This window comes from Vanellus vanellus, assembly GCF_965231255.1.
Source record: "Vanellus vanellus genome assembly, chromosome: 13".
Taxonomy (NCBI): Eukaryota; Metazoa; Chordata; class Aves; order Charadriiformes; family Charadriidae; genus Vanellus; species Vanellus vanellus.
The window spans coordinates 2,177,466-2,205,289 of record NC_138918.1 but is presented as its reverse complement, the minus strand read 5'-3'; the positions used below and the strand labels follow the sequence as shown (position 1 = coordinate 2,205,289).

Below are 27,824 nucleotides of genomic sequence, written 5' to 3'. Positions count from 1 at the left end.
ATGCGCGACTACGATGCGGCCACCGCTTTCCTGGGCGAGTGGGGCCGCTTCCAGCGGGTCGTCTTCTTCCTCCTCAGCGCCAGCATCGTCCCCAACGGCTTTAACGGCATGTCCGCCGTCTTCCTGGCCGGCACCCCCGAGCACCGGTGCGCCGTGCCCCGCGGGGCCAACCTGAGCGGCGAGTGGCGCAACGCCAGCATCCCGCTGGAGCTGCGGGGCGGGCGGGAGGCGCCGAGCCGCTGCCGCCGGTACCGCCTGGCCGCCCTGGCCAACTTCTCGGCCTTGGGGCTGCGGCCCGGTTCCGACGTGGAGCTGGAGTCGGTGGAGCAGGAGCCGTGCCTGGACGGCTGGGAGTACAGCCGCGACGTCTACCGCTCCACCATCGTCACCGAGGTGCGGGGGCGGGGGGGTGGTGTGCGTGTGTGCTTTAGTAGGGGGTTGTTGTGCTTTACGGAGGGGAGTTGTTGTTATTTTGCCGGGGGGGGGTGATGAACAGGCAGCAAGAGGGGGTCCGGGTGGAGGTGATGCTCCCTGGAGAGGGAGGGATGCGGGATGCGGTGGGGGTGGGGGTGTGTGAAAGGCCCCCGAAGGAGCCGCCCGTCCTTCTTATCTCGGCTTTTTTTTTTTTTTTTTTTTTTTTTTACCATGGGAACGTTAGTTTGTTGCAGTGGGAGAGGGCTTTTTTGGGGAGGGGGAGGCAAAGGGTGAAAATAGAAGCGCCGGGTCTTCCCTTCTGCCCGCATGCTGCCATCCCGGTAAACTGGTCCAGCTGATGGAATGGCTTGTTCCCAGTCTGGCTGTGAATGGGGACATGGACACTTTGCAGTCAACACACAAACAGCCTGGCTGGGTCTGGACCACGGTGGGCCCTTGCTGGCTCCAGCACCCCGTGCCGGTGCTGCCAGCCACACCGGTGTCTTTGGTGGCCACTGGTTCTGGGTTGGGTGTGAGGCAGGTGCCGTGGTTGTTGCCCACGGTCTGTGGCATGCTGGTTTGCTGCGGCGGGCTCCGGCGTGAGCCTGGCCCTAGGCTGTGGCCAAGCTGTTGGCTCGGTTTTTAGGACCGTACAATGGCATAATTTGTACAGGGTGTTTTGCGGGAACACTGATGGTGACAGGTCGCATAAGCACTTGTTTGGGTTTTCTGGCTGCACTGTGATGCTGCAGCAGGGACACGCTGTCTGTCTGTCTGTCTGTCTGTCTGCCCGCGCTGGCAGGGAGCACAGAGCGCTAGTAGAGGAGGAAAACGTGATTCCCCCAAAGCTGCAGGGTCACTGCTGCTCTTTTTTGTTGTGTGAGAGGGGTAAAGGATTAATGGGCTCATCCTTATTCCATCCAGCGTTGGCATTCGGCAGCTGACGGGCACCGTTGGCCAAGCAGCGTGCCCCGGGTAGCCGAGGGACGCACCGATGGCTCATGCACCGATGGCTCACGCTCAGGGGGACGGCAGGGAGAGGGTGTGTGGCCCTTGTCTCCAGTCCCTGTGACTCAGCAGCAACATCTGGCACCAAAACACGTTGCATGGGGGCAGAGCCAGGAAAGGTCCTGACTGACAGGCACGTGGCTGCCGGGTCTGTGCCCCAGGGACGAGGGGGCACGGTCAGGGTCTCTACCCTGGGGGCACGGGTGCAAAGTGAGGGTCTGTGCCCCAGGGACATGGGAGCACAGTCAGGGTCTGTGCCCTGGAGGTGTGGGGGCAAAGTGGGGGTCTGTGCCTCAGGGTCGTGGGGGCACGGTCAGGGTCTATGCCCTGGGGGTGCGGGGGCAAAGTGAGGGTCTGTGCCGTAGGGACGCGGGGGCAAAGTGAGGGTCTTTGTCCCGGGGATGTGGGGGCACGGTCAGGGTCTGCGCTCCAGGGATGCGGGGGCAAAGTGAGGGTCTTTGTCCCAGGGACGTGGGGGCACAGTCAGGGTCTGTGCCCTGGGGATGTTGCAGCATGGTCAGGGTCTGTGCTCCGGGGACGCGGGGGCAAAGTGAGGGTCTCTGCCACAGGGATTTCGGGGCACAGTCAGGGTCTGTGCCCCGGGAACACGGGGGCACAGTCAGGGTCTGTGCCCGGGGTGCACAGGCATGGGCTGAGCCGCAGTGAAGCGTGCGGGGGGGGAGGCGAGCAGGGAATGGCTCCGGGCTCGGGGAGGGCAGGATGCGGGCAGGGGACGCCAGCCGCCTCTCGCCTGCCTGAAGCAAAGCCATCGGCACATGCTGTGGCCCAGTGTGTGCGTGTCTCTCGCCATTCGTGCTGGCACTGGTGCTCGGTCGCTGGGAGCATCTGACAACACCAAATCAAGGCCGGGGTGCTTGGGAAGCTGGTCCCGCTCCTGGCCGTGGGCGAGCTGTAGCGGCAGCGCGGCTGCAGCCCACGTGCTGTGCGCAGACATGCCCGGCCGTAACCCGTGGGCTGGCACGGCCCCGTGGCGGGTGCCTGGTAGCCACCGCCGGCGCAGGCGGTGCCGCAGGGCTCGCTGCCGCAGGGAGGTCAGATTATCCTGAGGTGGCCATGACCTCATAATTTGCGGTTTGGAGTTAGCCGTTGCTCTGAGGGAGACAGTAAATGAAGCAAAAGAAGGAGAAATGCTGTTCCTCCTTAACGAGCAGTAAACAACTTGCGTTGGCAGATGCCAAACAAGAGCTTTCCGTGCCGGACTGGGACGGGACGCAGCGGTGGGGTTTGCCGCGGGGCCTGAGGGACGCCAGAGAGGCAATAGCACGTTCAGAGGTGGAAACCAAGTGCCGGGTTCCCATCTGTAAGCCAGATGGAAAAGAAGGACGCTTGTTTTGTTTTAAAATTGTCATGGACATTTGGAAAAAAATACAGGATTTGGTTTTAAAACAAGGAAAACAGGCGCCGATGAAACGCTGAAAAGAAGCAATTCAGTTAAACATGAGATGATTATTTTTGTACCCAACATTTTTCTCCGTATTAGGAAAGACAAGCCAGGACGTGCCATCAGGAAAGCTCAGTGTAAAAACACCTTCAGCTCAAGAAGTCAATTGAGGAGCCAAACTTGATGGTACAGGATTAAGCACTGGAGGTTTTATTTGATTTGTGAGCATCAAATCCTGTTATTACTGCTGCTTGAAAGGAGCCGGCTGGGAGATGCCAGCTTAACACCAGTGTTCCTTGGCCCGCAGGGATGTGCTCAACCCTGGGAACAGAGCATCCCAGACTCACTCATCCGCTTGGGCTTAGAACAGAGGCGATGGCGGAAAAGTGAAGTGTGTCCACAGCACGGGTGAAAAAGGAGACCATCGGGCCGGGGTGATAAGAATGAGTCTGCAAGTGTAATGGTGGGCAAGTGGGAGCGTGGGGTGAGTGGGGGACTCGGTGTGATCCCGCGGCTGAGATGAAGGGGCCGCAGGCTTCCCTTGGCAGGCTGCCGGGCTGCAGGACCCCCCTCTCCAGAGCAGTGCCCTGTCTGCTGCAGCTCCTCCGGCGGTCCTGATGTAAAATCCCCGTTTTCCACCTAACCGGGTGGCCGCTGCGGCGGGTCGGTGCCACCTACAATTGCACAAGAGGGCTTGAGCCCATCTAGCAGGTCCTGGCCCCAGAGGTGCTGCTCCTCTCTCACCACCCTCCCCCTTTCTACCATCTGTGCTTTGAAATTAATTCAAACATTAACATACGTATTTTTGTTATGTTAGGGTGGTGTTTGTTTTTTTTTTTTTTTTTTTGTCTGGAACTTAACCTACATCTGCTTTAATTCCGGACAAAGGTGCTGAGATCTGCCCATAATTAGAGGTTCCAGCACAAGCACCAGTTGTGCTCCCCGGAGCGCGGCGTTAGCATCCAGCTAATTCCCTTGGGCCAGGTTGTCCTCCAGCTCTGCTCCCCGGGGACACGCTCGCTGCCCGGGCACGGCACGGCCCCCAGGCACCTCGCGAGACCCCTGCGAAGGGCAGAGCGAGTGCCGAAGGCTTTGCTGGGGCTCCTCACCTCTCCCTCAGCCGCCCCGTCCCAGCCCTGGCGCTGACTTCTCGGTGAAGGCAGAAACCAGAAGCTTTTGGGACCGGCAGAGGTGAGGCGCTGGGTATGAATTGCTGTGCTTTGAGGACGTCTGAAGGATTTTGCGGTTCCCTTCCAGCTTTTTCCAGCAGCGGAGAGCAGCCCTACCCTACCCTGGTAGCCGCCCTGCGCTGGGGCACGGACGGAGGTGTCAGCGCTCGTCACTCGTGCACTGAGCGGAGCCGGTCTCAGCGCTGGACTTGGTGCCGGGGGCGCGGCGCGGAGGGTCAAGGTTTTTTAATATCTCTCGAGCTCTTCCTCTGCAGATTCACTCTTAGAAACAAGGTCAGAGTTTCCCTGGTTTACGGCCTCGGCCATTTACACGAGGCTCCGTTAGTGTTTTCCTCTCTGGTGTGAATGGGCTGATACTCAGATGGTTAATTAGTGATTTCTGATTGAGAAGGCAGGCGGCAGGGTCGCTTCGGGCAGCCGGGGCACCTTCTCTGAGCAGTTTCAGTTTTTCGGAAAGCTTCTCCATCTGCAGCGTTCCCTCCGGCAGCGCCCGGCAGAATTGGCTCTCCCAGCCGCTGGGAGCTTATGGGAAAAGGTCAGAGGGATTTGATGGTAATAAAGTGATTTAACAGTGTTCTTCTTGAGCAGCTCTTATTCTTAGCGTTCAGAGCGCTGGCTTGGAAGCTTACATGAACTTTGCACTCCAGTCTGCTTGGCTAGGAATGTTACAGAATTACTTATCTTCTGGTTAATGAATAATTAGTCCAGTACAGACAGTTTGGAAGCGGTAGGTAGTTCAGCTGTGGCTCCTGTGCCCGTGGCGTGCTCGGGGCCGGCTGTGACGGATGCAGCCTCTGAGGATGAGGTGGTCAATTAAGTTGAATTTACTTTTTTCCCCCAAGCAGTGCTCGTGAGGAGTCAGCATGCGGCGAATACCTTAAAGCCCTATGAATTCAAGCCCGAGTGAAACCTTGCCGTGTCGACACACGCTCCGCCACCGTGCAGCGCCAGGGCGAGAGCCCGCATGGGAGCGAGCGCCTTTGGGGAGGGGTGGCCGGCGTTTCGGGAGAAGACGAGGTGTAACCCACAGAGTAGGGGTGGTAGATAGCGAATTCCTGTAGATGACAACCCCTCTCCAGCCAGCCGGCTGCTGTGTGCTGTTTACCACATCCCACAAATTTTAAAGATTGAACCCCGTATAGCGAATTTGTGCTGTCTGTGCAGTATGTCATGGGAAAAGGTAGGGTGAGCAGCTGGGCGGGAGGCGTTTGGCACCAAGGAGACACAGGGAGCAACTCCGTTTCATGGGCAAGTTATTATTTAGCCGGGTTTATTTTGCAGCCAAAGTGCCTTTGGCAGGGCAGGGGCAGTTGAAAAACGCCGACCCTTAACCTCGAGCGACTCGAGTCTGAAGGTCCGGGCGCAGGTGCTGTGCGGCAGCCCTGCAGCGGGGTGCTCAGCACCCACATAATTAATAATAGTCCGTATCGGCTGCAAATTCTGCCGCCTCGTTAGTCTAACCAGCTTTCCCAGAGCGGGGAAAGGGAGGTGCAGGAGGATGTGGCACAGCGTCTCCGTAGCGTGGGGCCGGGTGAGCGGCTCCCACAGCTCCCAGAGGTTTTTCTGCCGCCTTTCCTCCTTCCACTCTGTAAAGAAACTCTTCCTTTTAACACCGCGTTTCCTGAAGCTGAATTTTTCTTTGTTTTAAGTAGGGGGGCTTGGTTCCCACCGAGCTTCTTCACAGAAATCTCGGGTTTTCTTTGACATGTGAAAGAGATCCCAGCATCTGTTTTTCATGACCGGCATCCTTGAATGGATCAGAGCGCCGCTGACCCGCACGCTCCCATCCACCTTATCAAATCCAGGGACGATAAGCGCAGGTGCCCGCCCAGACCAGCCCTCCCTTCCCAGCCGGGACCAGAAAATACCTTACAGGAACGGCTGCCGTAGGTTTCTTTTTGTTATTAATGAGATTTAAGTATTGGAGGCGTGTTTCAGTCCTCAAATCTCCACGTTCCCGCATTAAAGACTCTGTGTTTCTCAGGAAGAGGCACGGGCTGCACTTTTAAGCCCAATTCATCTCTTTTTTTGTCCCGTAGCCGGTGTCACTTTGCAAGCGGGACGGAGGTACCGGCTCCCCGCCGCTGGCAGCACGCCTTCGTTCTGCCTGAAAGTAGGCATCGATTGCAGCGCTTTCCTAAATTATAACCCAGAGCAAACTGCCTCGAACCACACCACGTGTCGTTCCCCCCCCCCCGGCTTTGGGGTTTACTCCTGCAGCGGTGACACCCGGCCACCGAGCCACGGGCGGTTTGGTTTGGTTTGGTTTGGCTTGGGCAGGGCTCGCAGCGCTCTCAGATGGCATCGGGGTCTCTCCGTAATGCAAGAGCCGCTCCTTTCCGTTGCCTGCAGCTCAGCTGAGGAGCCTGAGCAGCCCGGGGGGGGGGGTTCCGCGCCACCGCCTTTGCCGGGGCTCAGCCACCGCTCGCCAAAACGTCTCGGCCCCTCCGCTCCCCGGGCGCAAGGCGAGCGCCGGTGCAGGCGATGTCCCCACTCTCTGATAGCATGGCTAATTATTAAAATTATGCTATACTTTGATCTGTGATCTAATTATCGTACCTTTGTGGTAGAATTATCTGATCTGGGACTGACATGTTTGAAGTCTATCCATGAGCGCTCCTGGCAGACATCCCTTAACCAGGAGATTAGTCACCGGGACGGGAGCAAGCGGCGGCAGAAACACTGCTCAGCTGTAACTTCTGTGGACAGATACTCATAATGCTGGTTTTATTTTTTTTTTTTAAAAAAAAAAAAACCTTGTCTGGGGTTACGAATGGCTTTAGGTGGAAGTTTCCATGCTGGCTCCTGTCCTAAGCCTCCAGCCCCGGCCGGGTCCAGTCGCGAGGCTGAGCGATGGGCAGTGAGTCAGCCCTGCAGGTTCTGGGGATGGAAAGGAATTTGGAAATGCGTCAGCGTGGGAAAAAGAGGTTTTATTCTGTGCATCTTCTTGCCTATGTCTTGTCAAACCCAGAAGTTGTAGAAACGCAGCAGGTTTTGTGCTGGCAGAGGTCAGGTAAACTGGAAACTGTCCCTAGCCGGGGATGGGGTGGTCCTTCACCCTTCTCCATCACTCTGCTCTTCTGGTGGGGAGCACCTCGAGCCATGGGGAGCCTGGTCCTGGGTGTCGGGGGGGGCTGAGGGGCGGGTGGTGGGGAGCTCATGCTGGAGACGGGGTCGGGGCAGCCCCCGGCTGCGCACACCCACTGCCCGGCGGGGTTTGGCATCCCGGGCTGCTCACCCGCTTCAGAGGCCATGGGGTCCCGTCAGACGGCTGCCAGTGCTCTGGGGGGCTCTGGGGTCCCGTCAGACGGCTGCCAGTGTTTGGGGGTGCTCTGGCCTGATGGGGTTTGCCCGGGGAGGCAACTGCTTTCATGGAATCACAGAATGGTTTGGGTTGGAAGGCACCTTTGAAGACCATCCAGCGCCACCCCCTGCCCCGGGCAGGGCCACCTCCCCCCAGCCCAGGTCGCTCCCAGCCCCGTCCAACCCGGACTTGAACCCCTCCAGGGATGGGGCAGCCACAGCCGCTCGGGGCACCCTGCGCCAGGGGCTCACCGCCCCCACAGCCAAGAATTTCTTCCTAATATTTAATCTAAATCTCCCTTCTTCCAGCTTGAAGCCATGTTTGGTTTTTTTTTTTCCCTTGTTCTTACGCTTTAAGCAGGGCGTCCTGGCAGCGACATTCCCTGTGGAAATAGCGCTGGTACCAGCGATGGGTGGAAACGTGGGTGTGGGGAAACTAAATTAAATCCCACAGCAGCGTGTGCGTGTCGCCAGCCAGCGACCCCTGTGCCGGGACGAGGCTCGACGCGGCGTTGCGGCTGTGTCTGAGCGCGAGCCCTTCTCTTGCAGTGGAACCTGGTGTGCGAGGACGACTGGAAGGCCCCGCTGACCACCTCCCTCTTCTTCGTGGGGGTCCTCATCGGCTCCTTCATCTCGGGGCAGCTCTCGGACAGGTAACGCCGCTGGTGCCGCTCCGCCCGTGGGCAGAGCAGGGCAGCCCTGGTGCCAGGGATGGCGCCTTTGTTCTTAAGAGGCGTAAGGGAGTTAAATGGCCAATTCTCGGAGTTTCGACCCAAATGAGGTAACTGGCCTGGCTTCTTCAAAAACCCCAACCGTGACCTACCCCAGGCGCAGCATTATGGCCTCCTGGGGGCTTTAGGAGACCAAGAGCTGATCCCTGCAAGGAGCCCACGTGGCTGCTTTTGCAGATCGATGTGGTGGTTTTCACTTCACGACCACATTTGTTTCTTTCTCCGGCTTTTTTTAGTAGCTTGAAAGCTGTTGTTCCTTGTCACACATTAACTGACAGTCCATTCTTAGAGCTGCATGATAGAAACTTGTCCTTTGAATGGCAGCTCTGCATAGGAGAGGTGGTTTGCCGGAAAGAAAGAAAGCATATCCAAGAGGAATTATAAATCTGTAAATGGATAGCAATCATGTCGTACCATCTACCATAAGTAGATATGAAATATCGAAAATATCAGCAGTATTGAAATTTTGGCCTCACAAGTGCTGTATGTAGAATATATGTTCCTTCTGCGAGTCTCTGCTTCCCTCTTCCTGAGCCTTTTTTTCCGCATTGTTACGGTGGGATGTCCAGTACTGCTTCGGCTGCTGCCGGTTAGTGCGGAACTCGTAAGAGCAGCAGCGCTCCTCGGGGTGTTCCGCAGAGGGGTTTCAAAACTCAGTGGGAGTCTTAATCCCAAAGCCTCCAGCATTAAATTCCACGTGATCCGAATTTAATCTCCCGACTCCTGCCCCCGGTGCAGAAGTCAGTCAGTGTTACTGTTTGAAAGGGAGATGAGATAATCGCTAAATCCCACTGGTGCCATGTGCCCACTGGGAGCATCGGAGAAAGCGCGCGTGCCCCGGCGGCCCCGCGGCCGCTCAGCCTCCCTGGGAGCCCGGTGGCCTTCTAGCATGAGCTATTCATTAAATTACAAAATTTTTTTAATGGTTTATCAGTTAAGGGGTGTGTTCCGGGCCATTTCCCCTGTGCTGCTGCAGAAACCTGTGCGGAGAGAGGGGCTGCTGCAGCCGGTGGTGCGGCGCGCGGAGGGCAGCGTGCCCTGGGCCGGCGCGTGGGCGTGCAAACCCGCACGTGAGCTCGCTCCTACCTTCCCGTAAGAACACGCTACGTAATTCTGTCGCAGACAGGGGGGTGAGAGAACGGGTGCAGTACGTGTGGCAACCCAGAGAGACCGAAATCGGTTGATAAAGCCATTTAACAGAGTCAAAGCGGAGTGGGGCTGCAGTGCATCGATAGCGGTAGCCCGAACAGCATCGTGTCCGAGCTCTGGGCTGCGTGGCTTGCAATCGCCTTGTGTCTCTCGCTTACGTGCTGCTGTCTAGTCTCTTTAGTCCCTGTCTAGCGGCTCCCTGAAGTTTCTGCTCTTAATTTTTCTTCTTGGTTTATTTCCTGGGTCTTGGAAATATCAAAACTTTACTTATTTTTTATCACTTATGAAAAAAATTCGTTACAATGAATGAAACTTCAGGTTGTTCTAAGCTGCATCTCTTGAGGTTGCATATTCGTGCTCTCTTATATAGCCCTGCTCCGTAAATAAATGCTGTTGCACTAATAATCTCCTTTATCTTTTGCAAAAGGTTTGGCAGGAAGACTATCCTTTTTTTGACGATGGCTGTGCAGACTGGCTTCAGCTTCCTGCAGATCTTCTCTACCAGCTGGGAGATGTTCACAGTGCTCTTTCTCATAGTGGGGATGGGACAGATCTCTAACTACGTGGTGGCCTTCATACTGGGTATGAGTATGTCTGCGTTAGATTAAATGCTTGCTTAATATACAGTTGGTTTTTTTTTTAACTCTGGATGTGCATCATTTGATTAGACCGGTAAATCCTCGCTGGTGTGGTTCCTAATTTAAGGCAGTATGATTTTTTTGCTCTTGGATACTTCAAGCCTATACTTTCTATAGGTTTAGAGGATAAAAAAGAGAGCAGGAAGACTCTAAATAAACATCCAAGGCAGTGTTCGGGGTTTGATAGCAGCAGAAGGAGGTCTGAGATGGAGAAGGCATTTGGGTTCCTCCCCGCCTCGCTGCCCCTTTGCAGAGGGATCATACAAAGCCTTGGAGGAAACCGGCGTTTCCAGGGACGGCGAACACGTGGGGGGACCAGAGTGGAGGAGCCGGGTGGGTGTCAGAGCCTCATTAGCCATAAAGTCACTGGTCCCGCTGCTGAGGCTAGAGATAAGGTCCCTAATTTTAGAGGGCAAGGTTTGTTTTGTTTTCTACGGGGAGCGAAGGAAGAAAGAGCCAGCGGCTGCGGGGAGGCTGCACGGGGACCCCGTGGGGCATGGGGGACCCCGTGGGGAATGGGGGACCCCGCAGAGTCTCCCGCTTGCCACAGGGTTTTCCGGAAAGGCAACTGCATGGGTGAGTTACTGGGATGATGGATGAAGGCTTCAGGGGGGGAAACTGGTATTTGTAAGAGCTGTCTTTAAAATATGCGTGTATACATTTATGCCAGTTTTTAAACCAATGGTGTCTAAATTACAATTTGTAGATCGTAACAGGAGCTAGTCTAAATTAAAACCGTACACTCAGAGTTAATGCTGTTCTGTCCTACCCCTGTGAGGCTTTAACAGGGGGGAAAATAGAGCAGAATCTCCTGATATGAAATCAGTGCTCTGGAGGGGGTACGGCATCGTGTCCCTGGGCAGCCCGAACTCCCCGCTGCGAGTGGCAGCGGGAGGATAAGTAGGTCAGGCTGTCAGCGGGGACATCCCTCGCCGCTGTGCCATCACCACTGCTCCCTCCGTCCCGGTAGTTGACTCCTGCGTGGAGCTGATGGAGCCGGAGCGAAGGGCTGGAGGTACGGCGCTGGGTCAGGAGCCCTGGCTTGGCTCAAAATCCCCTTGGAAGCACGTGGGGTTTGTGTAGCACAAATGCGGGATCTGATCAGGCAGGAATTGAGCTCCGCGGCTGCCCCGGGAACGTGGGGCAGTGCTGGATGCAGATCGGGATGCTCCCTTGGTGTTTGGCACAGGCGAAGCTGCGGGATCGGAGGGGCCCAGAGCACCCCACTGGCCAAATGTCCCCACTGCTGAGACAGGGCTGGGTGTCCCGAAGCAACGTTAGGTTTGTTTTGTCGCACGGCTGCGGTTTGCTGCCACCTTACCCCTTGTGTCGTCTCTTGTGCCATCCCGTTACCTCTGGAGCAGCTGCAGCGGCGGTGGCGCCCCGGGAGCGGGGAGGCGGGTGCCTCGGCCACGCTGGCCGTTCCCCCCGAGAGCCTTGAGCCTGGTACTAAGGGCAGGGTTAATCTTCAATAACTTAGACGTTAGCTTCCTAATTTAAGCAAGTCATCAGCTGTTGCCATCGGTAAGGAGGGAGGCACTAACGGAGCACGGTCCTTCCCACCCCGCTCTGCGCAGCCGGTGGTCGGTGTGCCCCGAGGAGTCCCGGAATCCACGCACAACAGGTGCTGGATAGGAGGATATACCCACGGAAAGAAAAGCAACTCCTTAAGAAAGCCCATCCTGATTATGGGATGTGCTGGAGATGCTTCCCATATTTCATCCGACGGCGGTCAGGGCTGTGACCTGTGCTCGGGAGGGGAGCAGTGACACCGGCGCGTATGAAGTCCCCGTTGATGCTGGCTGTGCCGCGTCTGGCACTCTCCATCCCCAAGTGGGTTGTTTATTTCTTCCAAGTGGCCACTTGAGCACAGGTTTCTCGCATCATTCCGGCTTTCAACGTGTGAGCCTGTGTTCCCTCCTCGTGCGTAGCTCAGACGGGTTCGGTTGTTTTCAGTGCGCAAAGTGTTCAAGTTCTGGGACTGTAGAACATCACGTGGATGTGCGAAGACATGTTGGTAGCGTCCCAAAACTGTTATTTCCCGGCCAGCAGAAAGAAGGAGGAGAGGCAGGAGAGAATTGTAGTTGAAAGATGTCATCTCATACTGGCTTTGGATTACCACAAATTTAACGCAACGTTTAACAGGTATAAACCAACGTTTCAAGTATCAGACCTCTCCCAGGACAGTCCCTCTAAACAAGAGCCATCAGTAGAGAAAGGCGGTATAATTTATCCCCGCACATCATTTCAGTCCCTCGGAGTTCTTATTTTCAGCTTTCTCACTGTGATTTTATTCAGTTACTCCAAGTTACTAGAATAAAAAATCATGTAGCTATCAAATAGGATTTATTATTATTATTGGGTATTTTTCCATTTTCTCTGCAATACTAAATGTGGGAGTTCTTACCGTGCTACATAACCAAAATACACTCTCCAGATTTCCCGAGACCCCCCTGTTCGCTCAGTGTTGTTTGCTTTTTAGTTGAGTCCAGATCAAACTGTGGGAGTTACGGCCCTTGTGGTGCTCCTGATGGAGAGGAGAGCTCTGTGGGCTGAGGGCTCGGCGAGAAGTGAGGTGGACCTGAGGGCATCTGTGGATTTTGTTAAGCAAGGGCTGGGGGTTCTAGTGGAAAAGACATTAGGTGCTCTTGAAGGCTTACAACAGTCTCAATTGTTATTACTAGATATCAGGGTGGTACCGGGCTGCGCGTGACGCAGGGGCTGTGGGATGCTTTGATTGACTCCCACCTGGCTGCTGGAGCAGCAGTGTTATTAGAAGGTGGCATCTGCCCCAGTTGTGTCCCACAGCCCGTGATGTGCCGCTCTGACATTCCAGCCTTCTGTTCCAAAAAAAAACCCCCGTGACATTTGTTCCCGCCTCACTGTAAATTCACGTCCTTTCATCCCGGAGCACCCGTGCCCGTCTGCCATCCACAGAGCCGCTCTCCTCCAGAAGTGCTCAGCGATGAGCTGCACCTTAACTCCCGAGGGTTTAGGTGGGGGAGCGGGCTGTGTCCTGGCCACGCGTGTTGGGAAGGCTCCTGGGAGTCTGCCGCCCGTTCCCTGTGCCTGCCCTTATCTGTCCCGGACAACGCAAACAAAGAAGAATCAAAGCAAACAGAAGTGGCTCCTTCATCTGAAGGTCCCCGATAATCCCAGCAGCTTTTCTGTACTGGGTGGGTCGGTGCGGGGCTGCAGGTGACCTCTGCTGTCGCCGGTGCTGTGGGGCAGCACAGCAGCGCAGGTCTTCTCTGCCATCCCGCAAACTGCCGGGTGGGACGGGAGCAGATTTGCCAGGCAGGAAAGGCACCAGGGAGGAGCCAAGCTCCTTTAATTCCTCACAACTCTTTTGGTTCACCCAGGGTTAGTGTGCAGCCATGGAGCTCAGGAATTTGGAAAAAAGTCTAAGGGGGATAACTGAAATCCTCTCTGCTCAGCCCTTCCCAGCCGGGAAGGATGTTATGAACTGTTTAATGCAGCTGGAACGTATGGCACTCGCTGCTGCGGGGAAGTACTGCAGTGCCAAACAACATTTGGGCTTTAAACCTACGTTCAAGTCACTGCCCGTCCGCTGAGCTGCTTTCCCTGTCCGGGAGCGCGTTCCTAGGCTGAGAGAGGACAAAAAGAGGCGACATGAGCTCTCGCGCTCCAAGCTCAGCCTGTTTGCAAGTGTAGCTGACCCGCAGGCTCGGTCCTGTCCCCGCGGTACTGCCAGTACCTCCGTGCACCGGCATCCGCTTCTGACCGCGGGCGGGAGCCGGACTGGGCGCCCCATCAGCCAGTACTGGGCATCCTTCATCCTGGTGTCCTTGGAGCAAACCACAGAGGGTCCGTGTTTCACCATGTGTTTCCATACAGTAGCCTTCAGGTTTTGTTCCCAGCTCACTTAAACTCCCGGCACACCTGAACAGGACGACTTCATTAAAAGGACTCTGTCGGCTGTTTCTCCTTTACTTTGCCAATCTTTGCAAGAGAGGAGAACACGCTGAGCCGCGGGTCTCGGGATCCTCTGCTCCATCTGTGAGCAAATGCCGATGGTAATAACAGAAACTGCATAGGCGTTGCTGTTACTTTTATGTTTAGCATTGAAAACGGTGTTGTATCGGGCTCTGCCAGACCGCTGGGGCACTGGAAGAGTCCAAATGGTGCTGGTCTCACTGGTGCTTCAGTGGCAGCTCCAGGGGAGATGCACAACAGAAAGCTGGAGGAATCTCCCGCCAGATTAATATCACTGTGCCGATGATCATCTCTTGGACCACTACTCCTTGGCAGTGTCCCTTTAAGTATTATAAGAGAAACTGGTCTTTTTCTAAGATTGTTTAGCTTATTTTTTTTTTGTAAATGCAGTAAAGTATTTAGTCATGATTGAATAGAAAGAGTTAAAATGCTAATCCAACCTCCCTTGTTTTAAACAGGAACAGAAATTCTTGGCAAATCAGTTCGTATTATATTCTCTACATTAGGAGTTTGCATATTTTTTGCAATTGGCTACATGTTGCTGCCACTGTTTGCTTACTTCATCAGAGACTGGCGGATGCTGCTGCTGGCGCTCACTGTCCCGGGGCTGTTCTGCATCCCGCTCTGGTGGTGAGTGCCCCCGCGCCGCCGCGCTCCCCACCTCCCCCCCCCGCCTGGGTGCTGGGTTATGGCAGGGTGTCGGGGGGGTCCCGTTTCACAGCATCCCGGACTGGTGGGGGCTGGAAGGGCCCTCTGGAGCCCCCCAGTGCCACCCCCCGCCAGAGCAGGGCCACCTCCGGCAGTGGCACAGGACACCTCCAGGCGGGTTTGGAATGGCTCCAGAGGGGGAGACTCCCCCCCTCTCTGGGCAGCTGTGCCAGTGCTCTGCCGCCCCCACAGGAGAGAAGTCCCTCCTCAGGCTGAGATGGAACTTCCTATGGTCAGTCTGTGCCCGTTCCCTCTTGTCCTGTCACTGGGCACCACTGCACACAGACTGTTCCCCCCCCCGGCACCCGCCCTTGAAGGAGTGATAAGCGTTGATAAGATCCCCCTCAGTCTTCCCTTCTCCAGACTGAACAGCCCCACGGCCCTCAGCCTTTCCTCATCAGAGAGATGCTTCAGTCCCCTCCTCATCTCCGTAGCCCTTTGCTGGACCCTCTCCAGCAGTTCCCTCTCCTTCTTGACCCGGGGAGCCCCGACCTGGACACAGCACTCCAGATGTGGCCCCCCCAGGGCAGAGCAGAGGGGGAGGATGACCTCCCTCACCCTGCTGGCCACGCTCTTCTTGATGCCCCCCAGGATGCCATTGGCCTTCTTGGCCACCAGGGCCCATTGCTGCCTCATGGGCATCCTGTTGTCCCCCAGGACTCCCAGGTCCCTTTCCACAGAGCTGCTCTCCAGGAGGTCAGCTCCCAGCCTGTACTGGTGCAGGGGGTTATTCCTCCCCAGGTGCAGGAATCTCCTCTTTGGTGTTTTTTTCTTCTTTTATTTTCTCTTTGCCATCTGAGGAGGCTTTGCCTTGAGGCAGGTGTTGGGTGATTTTTTGTTTGTTTGGGTTTGGGTTTTTTTGACAGTTTTAAGTCAAATTAACTACCTGCAGAGCCTCACTGGTGCTCGCCCTTGCTTGAAGCCACTTTTTCACTGGCTTTCCAGAGCCACTTGGCAATTCTGTATTTGATTCCTAACCCTGGACACTGTTAACCACCTCTAGGTTTACCCCCGTAGTACTGCTGGGTGATTCGTTCTAACTTCTCTTCCTTCCTTTTTTCTTTAAGCCATTTTTTAATGTGGATTCATCTGCTGATTGGTACTGTAATCTCAGCGACAGGCTGAGCCCGTTCACTCGGCGTGCAGCAGCTGGCAGTTTATTGCACTCGATGTCATTAAGCAGTTCGTCGCACTAGATGTCGTTAAGCGAAGGCATTTGCCGGCAGAGCTCGCTGGCCAGCCCTCTCCCGAGCCGTGTGTCCTCCCAGGCTTTGCTTTGGCTGCTGGAGCAGGACTTTGATTTGTGAGCTTCTTCGGCCCAGAGTAACTCCGGCTAAGGCAAAGGTTGGCTCTTCCTCACCGTGCTCCTCTCAGCCATCCCACCCTGTCTTCTTGGTCACCAAGTCCACACTTTGTTTCGTCTTCCCAGTGGATGCACAGGTTTACCCCCAGCTTGCCCAGGGTTGCTCTGCCCTGGGGGACTGAAAGAGAGTTGAGGAAAACTCTCTGCTCTTCTCAGCTGGAAGAAGCATTGAAGAAGGGCAGATATCCTTGTTGTGTTGCCGCCTTGGTCATCTGCTCTTTTCTGAAGAGAGAGCTGTTTAGGAAATAGGGAAAGGCAAGGTATCACACTCTTAAAATAAGGATAATTTACAACAAAAAGAGTTTCTTCCTTTCATATTAGTTTTATCTGGGGAACTCCTTCCTCTTATCTTGAAAGAGTTATACATGTAAGTAAGAAATTAAGGTCTTTCTAACAGTTAAGTGATTTAACCCCACTCTTCTATAGTCTAAAAGGCTTCGACAGATCTCACTCTTGTCAGGAGTCTCTGCTGATGGTTTTGGTTTGTTTGGGGTTTTTTATCTTAGCCTTCAAACCAAACCAAACCAAACCAAACCAAGCCTTTAACATGGTTTTTAGCTCCACCTCTGCTGTCATCTGATTTTAAAGATAGCCTGATTCTCTTTAAGGGTCACTTTGCTTGTTTAACTCAAAATGTTTCAAACCCCTTCAACACAGCAGCGTTTCTGTCTGCGTCGAGCAGCTGCTCTTTGGGGAGGTTGGTTTTGAATGGAAGCCTCTCAGATACCTGCTGTGGAACAGGCACTATGAGGCCCGTGACATTTGTCCCCAACGCACGGCTTCAGAGTCCTGCTTTGAAATGTATTTGGTGGGAATTTCCATGCTTTTTAAGAGCATACATCATAAAGCATGCCAAAAATGGCCATGGATGGCACTTCCAGTCTGGGGCCAATGTGGTGGTAGATGGTGGTCAAGGTGCACTGGCAAAGCTCTGGTATTAGCTGGCATTTGGGCATCTGGAGCCACTGCTTCCACGGGCAATGTGACTTGCACATCCCACTGCTCCATGCCATAGTTGCTCTTTTATTCATTCCTCTTCTAAGTTCTCCAGAAGGTTCTCAGCATCGTCTCTGCAGTCTTGCGTTCTTCAGCTTGCCCTCAAAGAAGAGCAGTGGAGACAGTTCGCCTGGCAGAAAGTCACGTTAGTGGTTGAACGATCTGATATGAATCATCTGACGGTCGAAACCGTTGACGTGGCTTTGGGTCGGTCCTTTAGGGAGTTCATCAGCAAAGGAGTGTCTGACCTGCTTTTTTCCAAGGAGAGAAAAAAGAGCTGCTGGCGAAAGGGAGGAAGGTAGCATCTGTTAAGATCAAAGGATTTAGTTAAGGAAAGGTGAGATTTTCTGTCCTGTGTTTGGTGTTAATTCACTCAACACGTGCCCAGAATTGATTAGAAGATGTCATCAGCTCCACAAGGGGACACTGCCACTGTCCTCTGCCTGGGAGAGGCTGCCTCAGAGCTGTGGTACAATTGTGAGGTTTGTATGTAAGATTCCTATGACACAGAGCCTTTAAATATACCCTGTGCATATTTAAAGGGTTTCCGCATTGTGTGCAGTTTCCCAAGAACATTTTTGCTCAGCACTGGCTAAGCTACCCCCATCTTTGCTGTCTATCTAGTTATATCTGTTCTTTTTTCTGGTGGACATCAATCATTCCTTAAAAAACAACCACCCAGGGCAAGGGCCCAAGCGTGCATCTCCTTCAGCACGAGAATAAACACGTCCCCTACATTTGAATTCTCCCACTGATCCCAGTGGGACAAATCCATGAATTACATTGCCCACATGCTTCTGCGCTGACTGTCTTCTGCTGCAAGCAATCTGTGAGATGAGAGCGTAACTCATAAAACCGCTACATGTGTTTTTAATAACTTTTTACTTTTGTGAAAGCGTCGAGTCATTTATTCTGAATCTTCTTGCAGGATCATTCCTGAATCCCCTCGGTGGCTGATTTCCCAGGGAAGATATAAGGAGGCAGAAGTTATTATCCGAAAGGCTGCAAAAATAAATGGCGTTCCAGCCCCAGCCGTGCTTTTCGACACCACGGAGGTATGTTTCATGCGTCCTGGTACTTTATCTGGCTGGCAGTTTCCCCCGTTGGCCAGTTGACTTGTTGGGAAATGCCAGCGGAGAACTGGTTTGCACCAGCAGCTCTTAGGGGCTGGCAGTGACTGTTGGTGTGAGGTAAGTGCTGGGTTAGCGAGTTCAAAATGAGAAGCCAGAGGGGTTTTTTATTTGTTTGGTTTTAACAGTAAAATTCTCTTCCTCGGCAGTGGTTGGTTGTGGTTTTCAGAGCAAGGGTGACCCAGATTGCTTCATCCTCGGGGCACTGAGAAGACCCGAGGAAAACGTGTTTGTCCCCATTCCAGCTTGGTGCAGTGTTAGTGATTTGCAGTTTAACAGCCCTTCGCGGGGGGGGCTCTGTAGGGGACCCTAAATTGGCACCCACGTGTGCCGGGGCTGCGTGGAGCCCCGAGGGACTCCTCAGGTCGCCCAAACCAGCCAAAGCACCCGAGTGCTGCAAGGGCACTTGGAAACCATGACGGTAGCCAAGGCAGTGAAGAACATTAAGCTCTTCTTCGGGCCTGTGTTGGTTTTTTTTTTCCTTGTATTGGATGTTTATTGGTTAAAAGGAGAAGCCCTTGCACAGCCCTAGCACCCCAGCAAGCCGGGGAGCAGCACGGCCGCAGCTGGTTCTTGGGCTCACCTCCCCCTCTAGCGGCTCTGCCCTCGCCGGAGCTCCTGCTGAAGAGGCACAGACTTTTTTCTTGCGCAAAGCGACCAGCGGCGCTTCCAACCTTGCGTCAGCGATGACCGCGTGTCTCTGTATCCCATCTTATTCTCCTGCGTTATACCAGCACCTGCCTTGAATGCCTCCTGCTGTCTCCTGATAGAGCAGAAAGCAAAGCACCGCGTGCTCCTTTGCAGTATCTGCAGGAGAGAGGTGCTGCGTGCTGCACCTCCCGTGGGCAGGAGCCATCCCTTGAATGTCACGCTTGCATTTGGGCTGAGCTGCTGAAGATCCCACTTCCAAGTGTATATTCTAGCGTACATTGAAGTGCACGTTCCAGCTTTGGGAAGCTCATCCTACAGAAACCATGGAAAAGCACTTTCCTTACTTCACAGCCAGAGTTCAAATGTCTTTCATACTGGACATGACTTTTTCAGGCTCCAGCACCTGAGTTTGCTTTTCATTGCTCCCGCGTATTTTTGAGACCCAAGCGGCAGCTCAGCTGTCGTGCACTTCGTGGGAGTCTTGTATGCCAAAGCGTCTGTCTGCAAAAGCCTGAGGATGATGTTTGCACGTTAAGTCCTCCATTGGAAGTACTTTTCAAACGTTGCTAGAAAGACATTCCTTGGAAACCATCTGCTCTTCCTCAGCGAGGAAATCTCCTGGGTCGCCCCGAAGGGAGGGCCAAACCCTTTGGCCTTGGGGGGAAGCCTGGCCACGAGCGGTGGCTTTGCCCCGGCGAGGGCTCTCCGTGCAGGCAGAAGGGCACCCTCGTGCCACCCAGAAGATTCCTACTTCAAGTTCAAACCGGACCCTCCGTCTCTGATCCGGGGTGGTGGATGCTCCCGTGGTGCGCCCTGGCCGCCACGCCGAGCTCTGGCCCCCGTCCCCCTCCCTGGCAGGGCACCGGCAGGCAGGCAGCAACACTGCCTGATTTCCTGCATTTATTTCACACCGTTTGCGAAGGTTGAACAGAAGAGAGTTGAGCGGACAGCGCACAGAAAAATGCCTTCGGTAACGCGGTTACTCTGGAAGGACTGGGTTAGATCCTTACGGAAGTGTTAATGCGTCTTTCTTGTCAGCTGCTACTCCTTTGTAATTAGTGCATGGTGCAGTGTCTCAGTGCTACCTCTTTTTTTTGTTTTTTTAAACGAAAGCCTGGAAACTCCCGCGGAGTACAGCTGGGTGCAGAGACAAGCTCTACCTAAGGACCGCCCTCCCCGGTGCAGCACTGGCCCTCGGGCCGCCTGGTTATCCCCTCATATAGTGGTAACTTCATAACTGCCCAAACTCGTGGGTATGCAGAGGTTGTTTTGCTCTTAGGTGTGTGGGAATTTTTTTGGTTTTGTTTTCCTTTTTCCTTCAGATGCAGGATTCGAAGCCTCAGCAGCAGCAGAAGGCTATCCTTCTGGACCTATTTCGAACCCGAAACATTGCAACTATTACTATTATGTCATTACTTTTGTGGTAAGGAAATGTGTATTCCTAAAGTACCCAGGCAATAGAGCGATTCCTGATTTGAGGGCACATGCCTCAGGTTTAGATAATGAGGCTCAGCCTCCCGGTCCTTGGGCAGCTCCTGGCCCCTGATGTCCTTGCACCCGCACTGCAGTCATACGCGAGAGTACGGAGGCAGTACCCTCGACTCGGGCGTAAAATAGTTAGCAAACTGTATGTAACAACTTGTGCATTTTAAATTCTGTCGCTTTTTGGTTTTGTTTTTTTTAAAGACGCTCCCACCTCTGTAATCTCTGTTTGAAGAGAAATGTCATTCTTGAAGCAGAGGCAGCAACTCAGTAACATAACAAGAACCAGACCCATGGCCAGCGTTTGTGTTCTGTTTCTGTGCAGAGCCCATCTCAGTGAGATCCCGGTCCCTGCCTGGGCAGCCGCGAGGAATGAGGACCCAATAATACCATATAGACAAACCAGGACCCTTTTCTGCACCTATTTCCCCCAGCAGAAAGGCACTGGCTAGCAGACTTGGCATGCCGTAGGGAGGCACTCTTGAGCTTTGAAACCCGAACATCCAGCTCTCTCTCTCGAGAAGATTAAATAAGCTGTAACGGAACTGCTGAGGGTGGGAGATCCTGCCACTGGAGTTGGCTCCAAGTAGGAACGTAGTTGGCCTGGGAAGCTTTCAAGAGTTATTTCATTGTGCCGTTAATGAGTCCATTGCGGTGAAAAGCCTTTGTGAACGACTTCCACAAAGCCTTTTACTCGGTGTAGCGCATGCAGGAAGGACAGAGAAATCAGAGGTCTCTTCAAGCCGCTGTGGATATGATCACTGGAAGGGATGGCAGAATTAGAAAGATGGGGGTGCCACTGAGATGGTTTTTTTAAGCCACGATGCCTGTGGCGGTGCGTTGCGACATCCTATTTTTGTAACAACATCTGAGGCAACACTGGAGGCGTTCAGAGATGGCGTTTCCGGAATCATTTGGTTTTATTGCTTTTCTCAGGTTTTTCACGTCGATTGGTTACTTCGGCCTGTCCCTCAGCACTCCAAACTGGCATGGGAATGCCTACATCAACTGTTTCCTCTCGGCTGTTATCGAAGTTCCAGCGTACGTGATTGCCTGGCTTCTCCTCCGCTCCCTCCCTCGGCGCTACTCCTTATCCGGCACCTTGTTTTTAGGGGGAGCTGTTGTCCTCTTCATTCAGCTGGTTCCTGCAGGTACAAGATGCAACAGAGGACTTAAATATATAAAATGTTAGAAATATTTAACGGTGCTGTCTCACAGTTCTGTAACGTTACTGGAAACCCAGATCAAATTTAGCATTTGAGGTCAAGTTTATGCTGACCACTTGCAGGCGTGATATTTTTTTTTTTATGTGCATATGTATATGCCGAGTCATGCACAGCGCTCATTTATTGTGTCAAATTACCGCGCTTTTTATAGTTCAGGGGAACCAGCTTGTAGAACGGGAGCCAAAAGTGTACTGTGATTTATTTGGGTGTGTGTAGCGGCTGAAAAAGCCCTGCAAGTCTTCCAGATTTCACTGTGTGTAAATCTCCGTGGGATTTTGCGAAAAAGGGGTGGACTTAAGCTTGTGCTTTGTTGCTGCGTAATCCAGAATTTTGTTCCGTTCCATTTCAAGAACGCTGTTTTACTGGGAGACAACCAAAATCTGCAAAGTAGAAAATAACCTGAGTATCTACATTATGCTCAGTGGGAAGTTTGAAGCCAAGTCATCTAGGGATGGGGCTACTACATTGTATAATTTCAAAAAATTAAACAAAACGCATGCAACTGCTAGGGAAAAAGAGGGCGATATGTTCTTTGGGATGTAAAAGAAATACAAGTAATAAGCACGGGGCGTTGTTAATTCCCCTTGATTTTCTTTTTTCTCCTCCAGATTTTAACGTCCTGTCTGTTGGCCTGGTGATGCTCGGAAAATTTGGCATCACAGCTGCGTTTTCAATGCTGTATGTCTACAATGTGGAGCTGTACCCAACACTAGTGCGAAACATGGCAGTCGGAGCTACGTCCACGGCGTCCAGGCTGGGCAGCATCATCGCTCCGTACTTTGTTTACCTGGGTGAGACATCTTGCGTTCCTTGCCTTGCGCTACACAACTGCCCAGAGAAGTCGTCGGAGCTTCTGCAGTGCAGGCTCGGCTTTAAGTCCTGTCCTTTGTTGTCTTTTAAGTCCCTTCTCTCACCTTGGCTCTGAGTTCACTGTCGTACACTGTAGAAACGAAGCGGAGCTCTTTGGGTTTCACAGAAGAATCAGGCACTTTTGTCCTTTATTGAGGAATGTTCACGCAGCACCAGAGTGGGGCAGAGCTGGTCCAGGATGATGACGGTGTTTGTAAACCATGCAAGTGGAGTGGTTGGGATGATAACTGGTCACATCTTGGCAATGGGCGTTACCCCCGGGACGCCAGTTCCTTTCCCAGGAGAGTGTGACAAGAAGCGATGTGGCAAGTAAGGCCAGTAGGAAGTTCATTGCATTGTACTCGTCAGGCGCGTCCCGAGATGGGCATGTCAGGAGCAGAGGAACCAGGCAGGAATCCAAACCTCCCCTGAATCTGTGCTCTCTAAAGCAATACATGGAAAATACATAGATTAAACAGCACAAGAGTGTGTTTAATTGTGATCTTCGTGAAGTGATTTTTTGAGTTACTAAGCCACCTCAGCACTCATTTTGCTTTTTCTTATTGTTCACGCCTTAGTCTGTAAGCGGAATTACTGATTTTCTCAGAGGCTTTTTTTTTTTACACTCAGTACCATCACATTCTGAGTACTGCACAAATATTAATTGATAATTTTTTATTTTTTTTTTTAAGTACATGGAAATGATCCTCACGTTGCAGACAGGAAAGGGTGACCGAGATGAGGGGATTAGGGGTGGAAGTATCCGCAAATACCGTCTGCTCAGTCCGGGGTGCTCAATCTCCTGTTTCTTTCACTCACCCGTGATTTATTTCCTTCTACCATCACTGGACCTGTCTCGGCTCTCCCCTGTGCCTAACGAGTTTTGCTGCCTGCTGGGACCTTTGATACAAAGTGAGGATGACTGCTGACTCGGGCGCAGCATCGCTGGTGTGCTGCTATGGGGTTAATGCTGGTTCACCACTCCAGGAAAGGGGAGAGGAGACTACCAGCTGTAGCTCACCTTTACGTCCCGGTGTGACACTAACACACTGTACCAAAAATGATGAACATAGTCTTTATTTCATACATGCACAGTGAAAATGTAAAGTAAAAGGGAGAGCAAGGCTGGGATGCTCCTTACGGTCTTCAGTCCCCATTGCAGCACAGGTAATAATGAAGAGATGTAGATGGGATAAAGTTTTTACTGTTGCGTTTTGTGGGTTTTTTTTCTCCTAGGTTTCCATAGGCTCAGCCTTTAAAAAAATCTTGTTCCAGTCATCAGAACAGTTTCCTAAACTTTAGGAGGTTTTAGGAGAAACTCGTCAGCTGCTGGTATTTGCTACAGCTAAATTAGGACCTCGCAGTTCATCCAGCTCATCAACACAGAAGAGATCAAATCACAGACTTTGGCTCTGTGTGAAATACCCAAGGGTCTTCACTTTAATCCTAGTTTATACCATACATTATAAAGCACGCTGCTCAATCCCAACTAAAAAATAAAGCTGTCAAGTCCAGTTTGGTACTTTCTCTACCTTAAATACTTTAAATCCTAGCTAATCCCTTTCCTGAAAGACCTTTTAATTGCTGTGCTATTGTGACTTGGAAGATCTTGCATCCTGCCCAAACACTTGTGCGTTAGCTTCAGGCTGCTGGCAGGGGCCGCTGCCTTCCAGTCCAAAATAATCTTCTGAGTAGACCAAGGTCAGAGCCTCTAGCCTGTCACGGGAGGCCTGATGCTTTCTGCCCTTGCAATAAGGAAGGTAATTAAGGATTCCCCCGATAATGGCTCATTAGTCTGAAGCTGGCCTGTCCAGCTGCCATCAGTCTCTTCCCTTGTTTCGCCCAAGCCCAGAAGGATGCACAAGCCCAGGCAGCTGAGCAGCGCTTGGTTGCTTATGAGCACTTTAATTCCCTCACATGGAATTATTTAATGGAGGATTCGGTTTCTGATGACAGTGTAGCGCTGAAGACTCCAGCAGTGACCCCAGCAGAGCTGTTACCTTGCAAAGATGTTGGCTACCCCGGTTGAAATGTTCAAAAATACTGTTCGCTGCTATGCAAACACATGGCATGGCATGAAACTGGTGATAGCTGTTGGCCATCCTAGAGCGCACGTTGTAGCTTAAAAATTGAAAAATCCCTTTGTTTGCTGGCTGTAACTCCGTTTTGGATTCACCTTTCATATTTATGAAGATTTCAGCTAATTATTCCAAATTAATTCTGCATTACAGCAATGTCTGGAATATAATTTTACGCATGGGTTTGTTGCTTGTGGATATTAAGTGCTGTTGTCACATCCTCTGTTCTGCCAGGTGCCTACGACAGATTCCTACCCTATATCCTGATGGGAAGCCTGACTGTGCTGATCGGGATCCTTACCCTCTTCCTCCCGGAGAGCTACGGCAGTCCCCTGCCTGAGAGCTTTGAGCAAATGCTGAAGGTGAAATGGTAAGGCGGCGTTCATTCATCCCAGGCTTCACAAGAACTCAGGACCTCTTTCTCCATAGTCCCTTTTCACAATCAGTAAACATGTTTCATCAGATCCACTGCAAAACATCAAAGCTTTCAAAGTCCCCTTTAGATGTTTGCAGTTTTTTTGGTTGTTAATTTGACAGACATTGACATTATGCAGTTTCTCCAGAGTCGCTGAACCTGGGAGCTGATGTGCTTTGAAGGTGGGCACTCGCAAAGCAAGGCTGACCTTCACGTCACCTTGGGGCTGTTGCTTCCTATCTCCCCAACACTTTCCATCCTTTTATATCATTTGCTCTCCTTAACTCTTCATTTAAACTATTCATTTAGTAGGATGGTCTACATTACAAAACACTTTACTCTTTCAGTGCAAGTTCATTATGTACCACTCCAAATTAAACACAAGATTTCAATATTCTGGCCTCTTTCGCTTGGGAGGGCAGAGATGTGCCAGGACAGCTTTCCTCCTGGTTTATTTGGTTTAGCTGTCAGCAACGACAGTCCTTGTGCCCCACTGCCATTGCTGTTTGGGGTACCCTGAGCAAACATCTCCACTGAAATCTGTGCGTGTACGGCGTGGTGCTGGTGCAGAGGAGACAGCCAGGGTTTGCCAGTTACTCTCGTGGGAGGAAAGCTCTTGGGAGCAGCAGAGGGAAACTGAATTAGCCAAAGCGCAGCTGCAGAGCCACCATCCAGCTCACCAAGAATTTGTGCTGGAACAGAATGTGCCCTTATAAGCAATAATAACTGGTCAGTAGAAGGAGCTGTCATTAGGCTTCCCGAATAAGAAGAATTCTCAGGCCAGGTTCCTTGAGAAGGGCATGCTGCTCTTTATCACAATTAGGGACTTCTCATATGTCTGACCTATGGCTTTTCGACTTCGCGGTTGACAAACTGTAGCTAGAACTCCTAGAGTCAAACCACGTTCCCTTCACAGGCTTCTCGCATAAACCGACTGAAGTAACTGAATTACAGTCACTGAGTTACGTTCAAGTTCCACGTGTTGTTTGCTGCATCGCTTCTGCCTTCAGGAAAGGCATACTTTACAGAGCACTTGCTTTTTTCTGATGTTTATATTAGTAGTGTAACATGGCTATTTTAGCAGCGCCGATTAGAGGGAGCAAGTGTGTGGTGTCACCCTGCAAAATGTTCTCTAGCTTCTCAGTTTTTTACTTGCTTTCAGTTTCAGAAATGGGCAACAAACCACTGGCATTAGGAATTCAAAGGAGAGTCCTAAAATTCTGGTAACGCCCTTGTGAAGAAGGATGCACACTCTCGGAGGGGCTGAAAGAACAAGAAGATCTTCTCAAAATGCATTTTCTGCCAAAGGAATACAAACAAAACCCACCAGTCCATGCTACTGCACTATAGTTACTATCCCCTGTGCTACTGTACCCAAATACCTAGTTTACCGACCAGATGCTGTCTACTCCCGTAGGACTCAGTCTGTAATTCAGTGTCCTGATACCTGGGGTTTGTCAGCAGATACGGTCCCTGTTGAGAAATGGGGGCCTGCCTGTGCTGAAGTCGATTGATTCAAGGAGGAAGCTAGAAATGAGCCTTAGGAATAACGCAGCAACGACTCCAGTCAGTCAGGTTCTCATTGAAAGCTGCTTGAAGAAAAAAAAAAGAATACAGAAAATGTAATGCTGGTGGTTTTTCTCACTGTGTGTTTTGACTGATGAAGGGGAGCTGGGTGTCTGTCTTTGCAAATCCCAGCACGTGCCCCTAAAGGAAAGATCACGGCTTCCTTTGAAATCTGTGACCAAAGCCCGACAGACTAAGTGGGATCAGAATTTAGCTGTAGCAAAGCAGTCATAGACTTCACTGTAAGGACATGTTTTTTAAACAAGACATCGGAGCATCTTTTGATGTCGCTTGCTTTTCCCAGGACCTGTGATCCACTTCTGATCCACGTGTCCCTGTAAAAGCTGATGCTTTTCATGAAGCCTGAGCCCGCTGACGTCCTTGGGCTTCATGAACACTCAGTGTCTTTGGGGATGGGGGAAGCCTTTAACGCAGAAAGGACTACAGCTTGCTGACCTGATGGGCTGTGCCCGCTTTCAAGAGACACACGAGCTTTCGCAAGTCAATGATCCTACCCAAACATGCCGTGCAGTTGTAGCTTTTCCATGGTATATTGGCATAAGTATTTTTTTAGATCTTTTGGGGTTTTTTTTCAAAGCGTTTCATTTCTCCTTTGAATACACGCCACATTGTTTTGTACCTTCGGAGAAATATCATTGCAGTTTCAAAAGCCTCCGCAAAACCTTTGTACCATTTAAAAATTTAAAGGGGATTTGATGCTTGCAAAAAGCTCGTGTTCTGTACTGGAGATGTTCACTTGCAGTTATTAATTCTGCAAAAGGGCTACCTTGGGACGACAGGTTTTTTCAGAACAAAAAAACTACCAACAAAGCCAGTGTTCTGTTTTTCAAATCCTACCAGTTAAGTATGCATTTTTTTTTCAAAGTTCAGCAAAGCTAGATTGGATGAAAACTCAAATGTAGAGCTTAGAGTTGTGCTACTACTGTTTTATGAACACTACGTCGTTTGAAAAAAGTATAATACCTTTTATTTTTCTATTTATTGGCTGTACATGCACTTCTTGGCCACATAAAGTCTATCAGACATGGTAGACTGATTTTTATCCTCTATAAATAACAATTAGCCATGAGTCACCTTCTGGAAGGGCCAACAAAAGCACACTGTCTCATCTCTAACGTGAGAGCTCATGGCAAGTTGTCTTGTGCTGGCACTTGGCACAGGAACGGGGCTCTCCCTGTAAGTTCAAGCACAAATATAAAGCTTTATGACATTTAAATGCAAGGAACTTGTGCAATTATTTCAAGCCGCTCTCTGGGATGCGGAAATACTATTTCCTTTCATATATAATTTTCTGCAGTTATGCTTTTGCCATAAACATAACGTGGCATGAGGCAACCGTTATCCTGTGATCCCGGCATTCTCATCCCTTCTCAAGCTGGAATTTCTCCAATTATTTAATCTTGGTTTTACTTATTACAGAGTTAATCTATAGAATAGCTGTTTAGACATAACTAAATTTCTCAACAAAGCCTTTGTATCAGTGTAGGACAGGTTTGAGGACTTGGTTAAATATAGGTGGCCGTATTTTTATGAAGATTTTTATATTA

The 27,824-nt window shown here is 51.7% G+C and overlaps 1 protein-coding gene across 2 annotated transcripts; it reads left to right on the top strand.

Annotated features, from left to right (window-relative positions):
- LOC309677001 (solute carrier family 22 member 4-like) lies at positions 1-26,075 on the top strand (the record flags this gene model as incomplete). Of its 2 annotated transcripts, none has more annotated exons than XM_082489670.1 (10): positions 1-393; positions 7,867-7,970; positions 9,625-9,779; positions 14,251-14,422; positions 17,788-17,914; positions 19,969-20,063; positions 21,059-21,273; positions 21,957-22,139; positions 24,510-24,645; positions 25,853-26,075. In XM_082489670.1, the coding sequence occupies 10 exons, from the start codon at positions 1-3 to the stop codon at positions 25,926-25,928; spliced, it is 1,656 nt and encodes a 551-aa protein (XP_082345796.1). In that variant the 3' UTR covers positions 25,929-26,075. The 2 variants fall into 2 exon arrangements, with proteins under 2 accessions (XP_082345796.1, XP_082345795.1); XM_082489669.1 differs by having other exon boundaries at positions 19,963-20,063.
- Between the last annotated feature and the right edge of the window lie 1,749 nt (positions 26,076-27,824).